The sequence below is a fragment of the Enhydra lutris genome, unplaced genomic scaffold (assembly GCF_002288905.1).
Source record: "Enhydra lutris kenyoni isolate GAN:26980312 unplaced genomic scaffold, ASM228890v2 scaffoldscaffold21, whole genome shotgun sequence".
NCBI lineage: Eukaryota > Metazoa > Chordata > Mammalia > Carnivora > Mustelidae > Enhydra > Enhydra lutris.
Window position 1 is genome coordinate 78,954,669 of NW_019154105.1, and position 15,663 is coordinate 78,970,331.

Here is a 15,663-nt window from a genome sequence, read left to right on the forward strand (position 1 = left end):
GGTGCCAAGTTCTTAGTTTAATTATGTAAGGGACATTCTTTTCAATTTAGAAGGTGAGAATATTTCCATTCCTGATGATAAATAGTACAAGTATTAACAACTATTCTCATGTGAATTTGGAGGGCAAAATGGTCAGGGTTGTTATTTGTAGTTTATACTATCAAATTAACCATAAAATTGTCTATGTCTATTAAATCAGAACCATGATATAATTTTTAAGATAATTGTGTGAGTCTAAGATAGCATTAAACCCTGAAAGCTGAAGTTCTATGAAGAACTAAGGATAGTATAAGTAAAAACAACAAAATACTTCTATTTCTGCTTATTTTTCAGCCAGGTCACACTTCATCCCAAACCCTAAATTTTAAGTGGCGTGAGTTGGCTAACACAGAAAAAATAAAATAGTTTTTAAAACCTAACTTATTTTTCCATATCTGCATCATATGCAAACAAATCTTAATTTTCTTAATTAAATAACATATGCATTCTTTGATTTCTAGCAACACACATAACTATTTTAGGCTATTTGAAATCACTAATGTGTGTAGATGTGTGAGCTAAACTTTAGGACTCAAGCATCCAAATTTCATCATAGTTACTACGTTTGACATTTCAACACTTCCCTTAAGTATATGTGCTCTTCTTGTATTTTTTAACTTCAAAAGATAAAGCAAAACAAATATCAATAGTTTATAGACAGCATAGTTTAGGAGCAATTATTTATACTCAATACAATATACAGCATACATATTATATTTATACAATTATATTTATACTCCTAATAGTTTAGGACCAATTATTTGTTTCTGAAATGCTAAAATACTTACTATATCATGTGTGGGGTAATGGTATTTCTGAGTAATTTGAAAAGTTGGAGGCAATCCTTCATAAAACAGTTTAATCCTTGTTGCCATCACAATGTATATATCCAGTGGCAGATCTATTCCTTTATTCATAGGACTTATCAATATCTAGAGTAGCAATCTTGTCCCCAATGCATTCAATGAAATGCCTTTCATATTTACATTCACAAGAGCTAAAATATATGTTCTTCTAGCTTTTTTCTTTCCTTTCAGTATTTTTTTCGATTTCCCTCCCATCCATAAATCATAAAAGAAATACACATCAGCAATCTGTCTCATTTTTGTTCCTAGCTTATGATTCTATGATTTTTTTACACTAGAAGAGGAAAGAAAGAAAACATCATGTATGTTGGATCTGCTATTTAAGATAAAAGTCATCTTTTGACTGAGTTTTTATGAGCTTCACCTTTATCAAACATTAGTTTATATGGTTTGACCAACCTATTGAATTGTCAGTGGCATTTACCCATTAACTAAAGGAAAAGATAACTATGTAGCAGAGAATATAGGATTGTTTCATTGCCAAGATCCTCAAAGGAAATACACTACAAAATCTCTAAGCATTTTTATTTTCACAATGGTTGTATAAAATAATCCACTTAGAGAATATGGTCCCAATATTGAAAGAGCTGAGTACAGGTTTCAATGTCTCCATGTTAGAAGAACATATTATTTTAAGTAAATGAAGATTATTGCTTTATTTCTATGTTTCCTTCACATAGTTCCTCTGATTCTGATCAGAGACTTACTCCATATGAACATATTTCTAAATTACATTGAATGGCCAAAGTGATGGCTGCACTGATTTCCTAATTTAGCCTAAAATGTTTAATGTCACTATGGAAAAAGGATGATTATGTGATAATGCTGGCATCAAAAAAATAAATAAATAAAATCTCTCAGTGACTCAAGTGTCAAGAGATGTTCTTCCATCTTAATTAAGCCCTTCAAAACACATGGAAATCAAGTAAACAAGAGATCAATATTCAAAGGAAATATGAAGCACATTTGAAAAATGTTTTCAACATCAAAAGTTATGTTTGATTGTTGTCAACAACCATGTCCTAACACAGGAACCTGTCTTCCTGATACGTATATTCATTTTTCCATAGTAAAGGGCTGCCTGCATCCAAGAGTCACTTTTATCTTGTTTCGGAAAACAACCTGAACTCTATTTTTACTAAGAAGAATGGCATGTTGAACTTATTCCCTCAAAGGGAATACTTTGATAAAGCCTTTTATGTAATACTTACTCAAATATGGTGGTTTGTAAGGCGCTCGTGTATTAGACAGCAGTCCATCCAGCTCCTTCCTCTCCAGAGTGCTGTGAAGGGCCTTCTCTTTGCCAAAGGTGGAGAAAGACCTCTCCGTCCCAGGCTGGGCTTCTGGAGTTTCAAACACCTCGGTGTCTGGAACAGAGTCCATGCCAGGAACATGCAGATTGCTGCGATAATCAGCAGCCTGGCGTCCATCAGCGGGGACAAAAGAAGGCATCCAGCACCGATCTGAGTGGCCCAGCGCTTTGCATTCCTCAGTGCAGTTCGAGAAGAGATCCATACCTGTAACCCGGAAAAAAAAAAAGAAACTCCAGATTCAGGTTTCACTAATGTGAGAGATTACAGGTAACATAAAGAGTGCTGGGTGAATGCATTTTGCCCAAATTTTCTTGCCTTAACCTCATAGGAACCAAAAATGTCTTTGTACTATTTTCCAAAGGGTTAGACTTCTAGCAAAGAGGACCCTGAGGTAGATGTTTCTAAAATTCTCAGAGTATTGGGAAAAAAGTCTGACTCTAAATTATTTAAGTAACTAGGGAATGGTGAGTAGAAAAAGGACAAATATTTTTTTTTAAATCTCTAGTGAAATTCATAACAGAGAAAAATGCACAGTGTATATCTTTTATAATCCATAATCTCTAATGATGATAAGGCATCCAACAGTTTTTCTTCCTTAGAGACAAAAACATCGAACTATGTGAAGCACAAATGATGATATATAGATTATGAAATCTGGATATGAAATAAAAAGTGAAATTCAACAGAAATACAGCACTCATATTGATAAACTCATAAATAACAAGAATGAAACATTACATGAGTGGCCAAAAGCATGCTTTCTCAGGTTCTCAGAAAATGACCCTAAAAGGTATATTTCAATGACATTCTGGTAGCCCATATTACTACAAACCACTTATCACTTACCACTGCAGACAAACCCAGAACAAACGACTGTAATTAGTGAAACCAGGGTAATCGAGTGTATTGTGAGTCAGGTACAGAAACTATTGACAAATACTTTATTACTTGTTCCATATTGGAAAAACACTTGTCCTAGTCAACACAGAACTGTTTCCCCACTAATCCGAGAATATTAAGATTTCAAATGAAATCTTCAAATTTCACTCCCACAGATTAACAAGATTATTCAACATTATCTGATTATGACTCAAAAAAGTTCAGTTTCTTAAGCAGAACGTAACAATTTTTGAGCATTATAGAATACTTTTTGATACTTATTTTGTTAAATACCCCATGCAGAAAAACAAGTACATAAACCCAAATCACATTTTAATATTTTTCTAAACATACCAACACATTTACTGTGCTTATTTTTAAACAGGATCAATTTAAAGTAATTTGAGTGTGATTATTCTGTATAAAAGAAACTCTCAAATGAGTATAGATTTCTTTTTTTAATTGACAGATTAATATTTGTTTAATGAACCCATCTGATTGTTTCTTCTTATAAATACCATGAGCGATTTGAACTCTTGAGTCAGCTTTAGTTTATAAATTCCTGATGGTATTGTGTCACAAACTGCTTTACTTGTTTGTGTGTGTATGTTAACATCTGTATGAATAAAATATAGAAAAAAAATTTTTCAGAGTATTAATCTTCTAGATTATTCACAAGTATTTTGGAGTTCAGAACAGTGAATTATGTAAATTATGTTTAAAGAAATAAAACAAAGCTTCTTATCCTATATTAATCTCACTTTATGACTTTTTTATTTTAAATTAAACTATGTATAATGCCGAGTCTGACTTCGATTATAATGTTCCATTGATAATTGTCATGCATAAACCGGGAAATAAATTACTGATCAGTGAACTGTTGAGGAACTTAAAACGTGAGCTGAAACCAGGATAAGGACCCAGACTAAAAAAGCATGTAAAACAAGTCAATGTTTTTCTAGACACCAGAGTAGCTCAGTTTTTTTATCCAATTTCTTCAAGGAGCTATGTGTAAAGGAAAAGAGTAAGGAAAGGACAATGTCCCTGATACACATTGACATACAAAGTCGGCAGAAGCTATAGAACCAGAGAGATTTGTATTTTGAATACTGTAAATACTGTACTAGAACTGCTCCATATTTGCAGTGTGATAGAGAAAAAAAGATTTTTTGATAGATGGAACTACTGTTAAAAGTCCAATTATTATGAGCAATCATTTGTTGAAAATTAAATTCAAGGCACTAAATTTGAAGTTGGTGGAGTTAATTCAAATAGTAAGATCAAATTGTATTATTAGACCCTAATAAAGATGGGTATACAATGCAAAATTTGGAATTAATGCAATTTTTCCTCACGTGGACTGATAAATATCATTTTAAATATACTACACAGAACCATTAATAATCTTCTGTGTCCTTTCGGGCACCTGTACCCAGACTCTCATATTCTTAAATATGATCATCTATCTATAGAAAAATTGTAATAAACTAGTCTCTCAACATTATTAAGATGTTTGATTATATTAGAAGTTACTTTCAATAGGACTGGTTTTTATAGATAGTGTATACGCAACTCTGCCCATTTTCTCTTCTTGAAGCTAATGGTTTTTCTGGTTTTTGGCTTCTTTAGTTATTAAAGGCTAGTTAAAATTCCCTTAGATGATGTAATCAAGTTCTCATGAGTTAAGAAACTGTACAGAAAATATGTCGTGTGCATAACAAGAAAAATGTGAAATATGATAAAGTTTTTGTTGGAAGAATAATCTTACTTGACAGAAGAAAGAAAACACTTGTAAATAATGTTCTTAGTGTATTTATGAATTAGTACTTTTAAAATGTGATTCCCATAGTAATAACAGACAGCTTTATATGACCAGAATGAGAAATTTGGTGCCACAAATTGTGCATGAATATATTTCACCAGTTTTACTTATAAAACAAGTGTACCGATTTCTCATGAGGAAAAAAATATCAGACATAGCAACAAAATTAAAAGAAAAATAACAAACAGTACATCAATAAATTTCAAATCATTTGCCTTTTAGATGTATAGTTTGAGAACCAGATAAATGTTCCTATTATCATTCCTCACTTCAGGGAGTCTCTAAAAGACTAACAGTATTTACCTTTTTTTAAATTTATCCCCAGGCCCATTAAACATACTCTTTAATGACCAAATAAACAGAATTATATTTCAATTTTGTTGTGATAAATTACATGATATACAGGAATGCCTGGTATTATAGGGCAGGTGACATATTAAAATGCATGTCTTTCACATTGCTCTTGGAATTTTTTAATATCCCAAATTGAAGTCCCAAGAGAAAATAAATTTAACTTGATTTTAGTTTTTCTTATTCAAATGCCCTTACTATAGAACCTATGAGATTAGTACAGCAGAAAAATACAGGCCAACCAAACCTCAGTTTCAAAGTTTGGGTATTTTCTAAGAAATATCTCAACATATATATATATATATATATATATATATATATATACACATTATTTGAAATTTCTTCTCCTAGTTATTTATTTTTACAACTTCTCAGAAATAATCTGTTCTATAAGGCATGACAGCTGACGTGATAGACTGCCTGTTAATGCAAAGATATATTTAGACCAATTTTAAAATACATATTTTTTAACCAGCAAGTAACTTGTTCCTTATAGTCAGAGGCAGTAATAGTATTACAGAGAATGAATTGTCATTTCAAAAATATTATAATTGTATTCAATTTGTGCTGTTTTCTGATGAATGTAATAATATGAAGTTATGGGTACATTTCTTCCTCATGCATCAAAGCTTCATAAAAATGTTTAATTTTTCATAACATGATAAATTAATTTCAAAGAAAATCAATACTTAATTTTTTGAAGAAATTTCCAGTCCTCCTTTAACCACTTAGCACCAAAAAAATGGAGAGATATTAATTACAACCACAAAAGTTGCTATAATTTTTAGGAAAATATAGCTCATAGTCAGATATTTATCAACATAATTCACTCATGAAAAAGTCAAAACATGTACATCAAAATTTCTCCCTACTTATCATTCAAAATGTTTATATTTTTCTCTATTTTCTCTAATATTTTGTCATATATTTTTCCAATTATAAATCTTTCTGTAACATCAATTTGTAGTTCAGGTTTTCACCAGAAACCTGAATAAGCTTTTGCAAACAATCATGTAAATTCATTTTATTTGTAAGTCCAGACACTAATCAACCAGCATCTAAATTCTTACTGGAGTTGGGAAAGGGAAATTTGTACTTTCGATAAATCATAAATTGTCTTGTTGATAATGTAATTGTTGTGCAATGGCTGAACACATTTCATGATATACTTTACCTACTAGTTTGAAGATACTGACGATTCAAATCACTTTGTTTTTACGTATAGCCTAATATTGACCTGTATCATGTATCAAGCTCAAGAATTAATTAAAAAATAAACACACTTAGAAGCTAACTGTAGCTGAAAGAAGAATTTACAAGAACGAGTGACTTGACAACTTTCAGGTACACCATAACAAGTAACATTAACAGAATCACTTATTAGGGTTATCTTCTTCAATATACTTTTTGAGAAGGAGCAATTAATTCCAGGAGTATGCATATTGCAAATATTTAAAAACGAGGCAAAAACCATTCTTACAACTGAATAAATCTCCTCAGATGTACCTGCAATAATGTTAAAATGTTTAAGAATATACAACTAAACTGTTTATATCAGTGTTGCAAATCAGAAAAAAAATTCTTTTAATCTAATAAGATACTAAACAAAAGTGAAACTATATATCTTTTAAGTACACTTTGACTTTTTTTTTTTTGACTATTTGAGTTGTGATTAATCAGATTTTCCTCTTGTGATTTTCCTCTTTTATGCATATATTTATCACATCTCCCTGGACTTCTGCCATATCTAACCAATACATCAATAGTGCACTGAAAAAAAACGGAAAGCACCTTGACAAGGCTATAGAAAGAAAATGCCACAGAGCAGTGGTCAAGCCGAAGAATTTCACACATGGAGCCAGGTGCAGTAGAAAACTGAAAAAGCTTATGTGATTCTCTGTGCAGCTGCCTCCGTGTTTAAAGCCCTTCTATGAACAAGATTGGTGACTGCAAATGGCTTAGAAAGGAGAAAAGCAATGGGGGTAGGGGAGAAAGAACAAAAAAGAAAACTATTCATAGAAGAATAAATAGAAGGCATATCTAAATAAATAAATACAAAATAATGTTAACATAGAAAAAGAAATTGAGAATAAACAGTAAGTAAAGAAGTTTAAACCGGTGAAGCACTAAGCTCAGTAGTATATATAATGTATGTAATATGGAATGAGGTACAGACTGAAAGACAGAATTCAGTGTCTATGACTTTCTAGTATTATTTTTCCTTGATAACCTGGTGTTTTCCCCCTAAAAATTGCCCAAGTAAAATTTGTCATGGTATGAATTTTTTCCATATCGTAAACCTGGAAATAGATGTGCTGTGAATAATATTTCCTAAATATTACAAAATTGGAAGGTCATCAATACCTGGCTTTACAAGAAAATAAAACAGACGTACTTACTCACCTGAAATGGATTTAACTTTAAGGAAATATTACAGCTGCTTGCTATAAAGTTTATGGTACACAACATTAGTGTGAACTGGAGAAAGTCATAAAAGTAAATGTATTTCAATTTCTCTGCATTTAGGGTTTTATACTTAAAAATGAAAACACTTTAAAATCATTCTTACAATAAAATTAGACATATTAAATCTGATTGCTATTCAGTACACAAAGGTGAGATTACTTCTTAACACAAATGTGTCATTACAATTCTCCAACAGCAATTATTGTGCTCAGTATGCTGCAAGTGCCCTGGAACCACCAATGAAATACAAAAATAAATTAATTCTGTAACACTTTTCATGTTTAAGAATGTAAAGGGATAGGGAAATTTTTTCGCTATTGATAAAGAAAAATACAAACTGCCTTGCTTTTTAAAAATGTTTTCCAGGACACGATTTGGCATTTTCATTTTCCTTTTAAATCTTTGACATCTCAAATAATTTGAAAGAAACATTACCAAAATGGCAACATTGAGTCTCTGAGAAATAAAATAGGTACTGGGAAGACGCATTAATAAGAATCTATTCCCAACAATCTTACAAATGTAGCACTTTTTGCAGATGTTTATTCGTTTCTCTTTTTTTGGTTAGGTTATTATAGCTCATTATGTCTGAGGGACTAAACTAATTGAAATGTTCATTGAGACTGGAGTGCTACAGAAAAAAACAAAGCAGGGGGTGGGGGAGTGGGAAAAGAATAAAATGCACCCAAGGAAACGTGCCTCAGATACTGTTTAAATATTAAACATTTTGTTTTAAAAGTTTAAAAAGGCTAACTTAAATTAGAAACCCTGAAAAACGAATAGGAGTGAACAATTCTAAACATACAGCTTTTTGAAGATAACAATAAATCATATGCCATATATAGGCCCAAAATGAAAGGGACTTTGTACTCAAATATAAACTTCTGGCAAGATCTGGTTTGTTGTCAGGTTCCCAGACACTAAATAGATGCTCTGTTCACTTAGCGTGAAGGCCCGCAAGGGGCAGGGACCTCCGGGGATTCTTGGCAGTTCTCAAGTCTCATTAGGTCTGCATATTAATGACTTGCAGCAATATAAAGAGACCCTTGAGCAGCCTTTTTTTCCCCCTCCTCCTGCCTGTGTTTCCCAAGGCTAAGGCAGCCTCAGACACAGCACACATTAGCCAAGTGAGAGGCTTGCAGTAACCACGGCTGCCAGGAGACCATGGGGCGGGTACTGCCCTTTGACACACTGCCTCAGCACCATTCAGAGGTCCACCAAGTGTGTTAAGGAATGTGTGCTCTCTAGGACCAAGGTTACCTTGAAAATGAGGGCTCTATCTCTCTGTGGTTACATCATTAACCAAAATGAAGCTCAAAATCAAGTGAACAGAGTTGAATCTAGAGATAGCCCAGTGATGGACACTTTTATAAGTTACAAAGGTTAACTTGCCTTTCTATTTCTTTATAAGTCAGAAAAACACAAAACTCAATCAAAAAATAAAAAGTAAAAAAAAAAAAAAATCAACAAGCACTTTTCTTAGTTGAAATGCAAATGAAGGGGGAAGAAAATCCAACCATTGTGAAATCATTTTCATCATTATAAGGTATATGATTTATGTTTAAAAGTGTTTTCTTTACAGATTAGTAAACAGAGTTATCAGCATCTTATAAAATTTAACAGTTAAATTTATATAGAAAAAAGTAAAATAAACAATGTAAAATATATGCATTATACTGCAACCCCATCAGTGGCTATCATTACCCTTACATACAAATACACATGAGATTCAACACTTGACAGGTCAGGGACCCTGTTGAAAATATGGGGAAACCTAGGATGCTTGAGAAAATACACATTATGAAATGTTTACTAATGACCTGAAGCCTAAGAACCCAGCATTGGAAATCTTTCTTTCAGCCTATTCATGACTTTTAATCACCATTCCTTCTCTCATTCAATACTCAGTGGCTTACAAAATGCATTGCTCTCAAAAGGAATAAATTTGGATTCTATTTCCCAATCATCCACTTATTCTCTGTGATTTTGTGCAGGTCAATTAATTTCATTCATCTTCAGTTACCTCATCCATAAACAAGTCTAATAATACCTTAGTTGACTGAAGACCGAGGCCTGACCAGGTGAGAAATCTATAGGGTTTTTTTATGCAATATGATTACACTAAAGAACATTACATAAAAAAGAAATAGCTCATATTCTATCATATTTCACAACGAATCTCTAACTTTACCCAAAGGAACATTAGATTTTTATAATCCTCCTTGAATATACAATTATCAACATAGGATGACACCATTTTCCTGTGGACTTACCAACCTTGAACCTACAGAAAATTACCCGGGACATCATTCTTTCTAGATTTACTTTTAACAACAATGACAACAACAAACTAAAAGTCAGCATTGCCTTTTGAACACACTTACCAGCTGACTGGCCGCGGTTGGTGGCATCATGATCACTATCTCCCTGTTCACTGTCTCCATGACCACTGTCCTTAGAGCTTACTATGTCAGCTTCCTGGAATGCAGAACTAGAAGTACAAAAACGTGAATATTAGAATAAAAAATGTGAAGAAACACAGAAAACATTCTTCCGCCACCACATGGTCACCAATGGTGCTGCAGGTTCATAAACCTCTCAGTTGGCTTTATTTCTGCAGAAAGCTAGTTTTCATCACTTTAAGCCTAATTCTTTAAAACTGAGCCGAACAGTCAGTTCGAGCCCTTAAGACATGTCACTTTAGTCATTATTCTATGATTAGTGTTATGTATATGTGTATATCATTTTCATAAAAGAGTATATATTCACCTGGAAAAGGGAGGCTATCAGAAGCAGTGTAGGAGTATAAATTGATAAAATATTAAAATATTTAAATATATTCAGTAAGCTTTATATAGATGAATTATATCCATATTTTTAATGTATTGTCTAGGAACCCCAACATAATCAGTATTTATGTTCTGACCTAGCTGGAGATGCTTTATACATCTTATATTTTAATACTGGACAATACACCTAATTCCTAATTTTAGTAGATAGTAAACTGTCCACACACGGCTAGGGAAAAAAAAAAAAGTCCATACCTGTTAACTCGGCGAGGTCTGTCAACTAGATAGCTGAGCTCTGCTCGCTGGTGTTTAGTCTAGAAAAAAAATAAATAAATCAAAAGCATTTGAATGCTAAGGGTTTAACTAATAGTCTTCTTCTGAGGTTAGGAACTGAGTCTAGTTTAAGTAATTGTGTGTAGTTTTATGAATTTTCAAGCTGTTCTAAGACTTCATCCTAGTGATTACTGGGTAAGGTAAGGGCTATATGCAGAGACATGTCAGTCTAGATTTTCAGTAAAAGTTAAAAAAATTGCAAAAATAAAAGGCCAATTTTAAACGTGTGTGTGCATGTGTGTGTGTCATTAATGAGAGAATGCAAATTGCCTCATTAATAGGGCTCATAAACTATTGTCCCTAATAGAGTCAACCTAGGTTTACTCTGTAGTCTTTCTTCCAGTGGCCTAAAAAAGTGTTTAGGTGCATACTGGTTGACACAAGAAAAACAGCACGCTCAATAAGAAAAAGTTTGGATATTTTATGGAATTATTTTGTTGTTTATTTTCAAAATGTGCTTAAGATACAAATGAGCTGTACAAATATTCATGAAAGTCAATTAATAATATCTAAGACTCAAATAAATAAAATAACCTGCCAAGAAAGGAATTCATAATCCCCCTCCAAAACTTTTCCCCCTCCAAACACCCTCTGCATTTTCCTCCCCACCTCCACCATCCACACACCTTTTCTGCTCCAAACCTTCTTGTACATAAATCAACTCTGTTCTCCCCCTCCCTCCCTCCTTCCAACTTTGCCACTTCTCCATCTTTAAAAAGAAATCGGAATTGACAAGCCAAATTCTTCGAGGAAGAAAGCCAACAGCAGTGATTTATCAAGAACAGTGGCAAAATGTGATTATTAGCTAAAAGATGTATTTAAGGTAACAATTGTTTAAGCCTTTTGTTAATTTACGCTTACAGGGATTTGTGCCAAAGCAACTTCATTCAAATTCACACTGTGTGGGTGTTGGACTTGAGGAGCGTCTGTAAATGCTGTCCAGAGCAGAACTGAAGGCTTTTCTGCAACCCGAGTTTAGAGGACAAGGATCTGATAACTTATTCACTAAAACATGCATTTGAGTTTAGACAACTGTGCGAAGTTAAACAATCTATAGCTTACTTTACACGCGACTGAAAGCATCGATAAACAAAGCAAACAGAATTAACTTTATTAATGTCTGGGACAAACGCAAAAAGACCTTTGCCAGTACCAAAAAGTCCCTCCATCGCAGTTCCCTCGCTCCCCTCAGAATTCTGAGAAGGGAAAGGACTGAGAAGGGGTTAGGATTTTAAAGGAACGATGCCAGAGGGAAGAAGGAGGGTCCAAGGTGGCAAAGCACCAAGGGGAGGAAATGAAAGTAAATGTGGAGGGGTGGAGCGCAGAAAATTAGGGACAACAAGAAGTTTAGGTTACATACGAAGGGGTGGGATAGCCTCCCCCCAACTCCTGCCCCCACAAAGATACAAATAAGTTAATATCCTAAATATAAATACACAGTGCACCAGAGATACAAGGGCCGGGCTAGAGAAGGCTTTCAGATGGAGGAGATGAGAGATGGTGGTCCTTTCGCTTCAGCCTTACCTCGTTGGACAAAATGCTTCCGTTGGAGATGATGTCGGGCTGCTGGTCTGTGTAGCCGGTGACGATGGCCCCACAGGGGTTGTGCTCAGTGTCCGTACTCCGTGAAGGGCTGCAGGGCTTAAGGAACATCAGGTCGGTCTTGGCGGACTCAGGGGTCAGGCAGACCTGGTAGCAGTAATTCTGGTTGTGGTGGTGGGAGCCGAAGCTCCCGGACTCCTCCACCGGCACTTGGGCCGGGTTACTGGGTACATTGGAGCTTTGCACCAGCATGATGTCCGACTTGCTGAGTTTCTTCTTGCGCGCCCGGGCTTGGCGGCCGCAGCAGGTCGAGCCCCCGCTGCCACAGCAGCAGCAGCAAAGGCAGCAGTCGCTGGCTAGACACGTGTATATGTTGAGCTTCTTCTCTTTTTGGCAACGCACTGCAAGCACGATCATGGCTAGCAGGAATATGAAGGACACGGAGCCCAGCGCAATTATGAGAATGAGGGTGAGGTCCAGCGAGGTCTCCCCGCCGCCAGAGCGGCTGGGGCGCTGATGCTCCCCTGACCCCCCGCTACCGCCCCCGCCCCCACCCTGGGGCTCCACAGCTCCATCCACCAGCTGCACCACCAGTGTGGCAGTGGAGGACAGGGGCGGCTGCCCGTGGTCGCGCACCTCGATCACCAGCTCGTAAGGCCGCTGGGGGTCGCGCTTGGCCGGCACCCGACGCGCGGTGCGGAGTTCCCCAGTGCGCCAGTCCATACGGAAGAGGTTCATTTCGTTGCCCCGCACAATGCTGTAGGTGAGCCGGGCGTTCTCGCCGTCGTCCGCGTCCACTGCGGCCACGCGGGTCAGCAGGTAACCCGGCTCCGCCGACCGGGGCAGCACCTCCCGCGCTGGAGTCCCGTTGCGCCCAGGGAGGGGCGCCACAATGGCAGGGGCATTGTCGTTCTGATCCACGATGAGGATGTTGACAGTGGCGTTACCAGCCAGAGGCTGGGGGCTTCCGGCGTCCCGAGCTTCCACTTGGAAGCTGAAGTCCTTGAGCTGCTCGTAGTCGAAGGAACGCAGGGCGTACAAGTAGCCGTTCTCGGAGTTGATGGACACGTAAGTGAAGACGCTCATGCCCTGGATCTGGCACTCGAGGATTGAGTAGGCTAGCTGGGCGTTGGCGCCCTCATCGCGGTCTGTGGCGCTCACCGCGTAAATGTACGCGCCCGGCACGTTGTTCTCGGTCACATACACGTCGTAGACCGGCTGGCTAAACCGCGGTGCGTTGTCGTTCACATCTGACACTTGTACCTGGATCGACTTACTGGTCGAGAGCGCCGGCTCGCCCCGATCCCGAGCCACCACTGTTAGGGTGTAGGAGTCTCCAGCCTCTCGGTCCAGAGGGGCCTCAGTCACGATAGTATAGTAGTTCTTGAAGGAAGACTTGAGGCGGAACGGCACATCCCCCAACAGCTCGCACTGCACCTGTCCATTTTCCTCTGAGTCGCGGTCGGTCACGCTGAACAGGGCCACCACTGTACCCGGCGCGGCGCCTTCGCTCACCGCCTCCTTCACGGTGCTGAAGCTGATCTCCGGCGCGTTGTCGTTAGCATCCAGTACTCGCACTAGCACCTTGCAGTGCGCGGGCACGGCGTTGGGGCCCAAGTCCTTGGCTTGTACGTATACTTGGTACACTGGGCTCTCTTCATAGTCTAGTTCGCCGCTCACCTCCAGCCGGCCGGTGCGCGGGGAGAGTCCAAAGAGCTCCCGCGCCCGGGGCGAAATGTGGCTGCTGAAGGAATACACGACTTCGCCATTCTGTCCCTCATCTGGGTCTGTGGCGTTGAGCTGGATTACGAGCGTGCCGGGTGGCGAGTTCTCTGGTAGGGACACAGTGTAGACGGGTTGGTCGAAGGCGGGGACATTGTCGTTGGAGTCCAGCACTCGGATGGTGAGTAGGGCAGTGCCGGTGCGCTGCTGTTGAGGGGGTAGGCCCCCTCCCCCGCCGCCTCCCCCTCCTTCTCCTCCTCCTCCCCCTCCTCCCCCGTCCACCGCGGTCAGCACGTAGCGGTGCACCGCTTGCTGTTCTCGGTCCAGCGGCTTCTCCAGCACCAGCTCCGCGAATCGGTTGCCATCCCCCTGGGTCTGCACGTCCAGGGAGAAGTAGCTGTTGGGGGTTATCTCATAGTCGCGCAAGGAGTTGGTGCCCACGTCTGGGTCGAATGCGCTCTCCAGGGGGAAGCGGGTGCCCGGCGTGGCGCTCTCAGAGATCTCCACCGTCAGGTCCGGCTCCGGGAAGGAGGGGGGGTTGTCATTGATGTCCAGCACTTCGATCTCCACCCGGAACAGCTCCAGGGGGTTTTCCAGGAAGACCTCCAGGTGCAGGACGCAGGAGGGGCTCTGCTTACAGATTTGCTCGCGGTCGATCTTCTCGTTCACATACAGCACCCCGGTCTCCAGATTGAGGTCCAAGTAAGGGGTCCGCGAGTTGGGCACCGTTTGAAACCTGCGAGCTGAAAGTTTTGTAATGTCCAAGCCCAGATCTTCAGCGATATTCCCCACGAAAGTGCCATGTTCCTGCTCCTCCTGCACTGTGTAGTGAAGCTGGGAAAAGACTCCTTCCACCATCCAGAGCAAGGCAAAGAATAATAGCACAATCATCTCCAAAGGGAAAGGAAGCAGCTTCCCGCAGCCAGCCAGCCACCCAATCACCTCCCCCACCACCACGAAAAAAAAAAAAAATCTGAAAAAAATACAAATAAAAGTGCGCTATGTGGGGGGGCTCCTGTGGCTTTCTGTCCTTAAAAATCTTATTCCTTTTGCTTCATTTTAGGGCTTCCCCCAAACCAGCCTCATTTTTCAATCTTAGCGCAGGAAGGGTGACAGGCGTCCCCTTTCCTCATCTGTAATCTTCCCACTGACCAATTAATAAAATAATAATACAATAGTCAGCGTCCTTTATCCCGACAGTCTTGGCGCAACGCGGCGCTGGCAAATCCCAAGGAGGAAATTTCGGTATTTCAAGACTGTCCTCGGTTTGTCTTCTTGCTGATGGGAGGAGAAGGAGGAGGAGGAAAAAGAGGAGGAGGAGGAGGAGGTGGAAGAGGAGGAGGAGGAGGAAGATGAAGAGGAAGAGGAGAAGGAAGAGGAGATGCTGCTGGCACCGCTGAACATGCCTCAATGTCAACGGCTGGCAAATGCAAAAGGGCTTAAAAACAGCAAGAGAATTTTGTGCCGGAAAAACATAGAACGGCTCTGCAGCATAAAACTTTCATTCTCTTCATTTCTCCGGATGGATGTTCTTCTTGGCA

General features: G+C 38.6%; 1 protein-coding gene across 1 annotated transcript in view; it reads right to left on the reverse strand.

Moving 5' to 3' along the window:
* Positions 1-15,088, reverse strand: part of LOC111149283 (protocadherin 10) — a 60,273-nt gene extending 45,185 nt beyond the window's left edge. The window contains exons 1-4 of the mRNA XM_022506265.1: positions 12,383-15,088; positions 10,781-10,839; positions 10,121-10,227; positions 2,117-2,422 (exon numbers count right to left, since the gene is read on the reverse strand). Of these exons, the coding sequence (XP_022361973.1) occupies positions 2,117-2,422; positions 10,121-10,227; positions 10,781-10,839; positions 12,383-15,013 (3,103 nt within the window). The 5' untranslated portion in view covers positions 15,014-15,088. The remainder of the gene's footprint in view (positions 1-2,116; positions 2,423-10,120; positions 10,228-10,780; positions 10,840-12,382) is intronic.
* Positions 15,089-15,663: the final 575 nt, after the last annotated feature.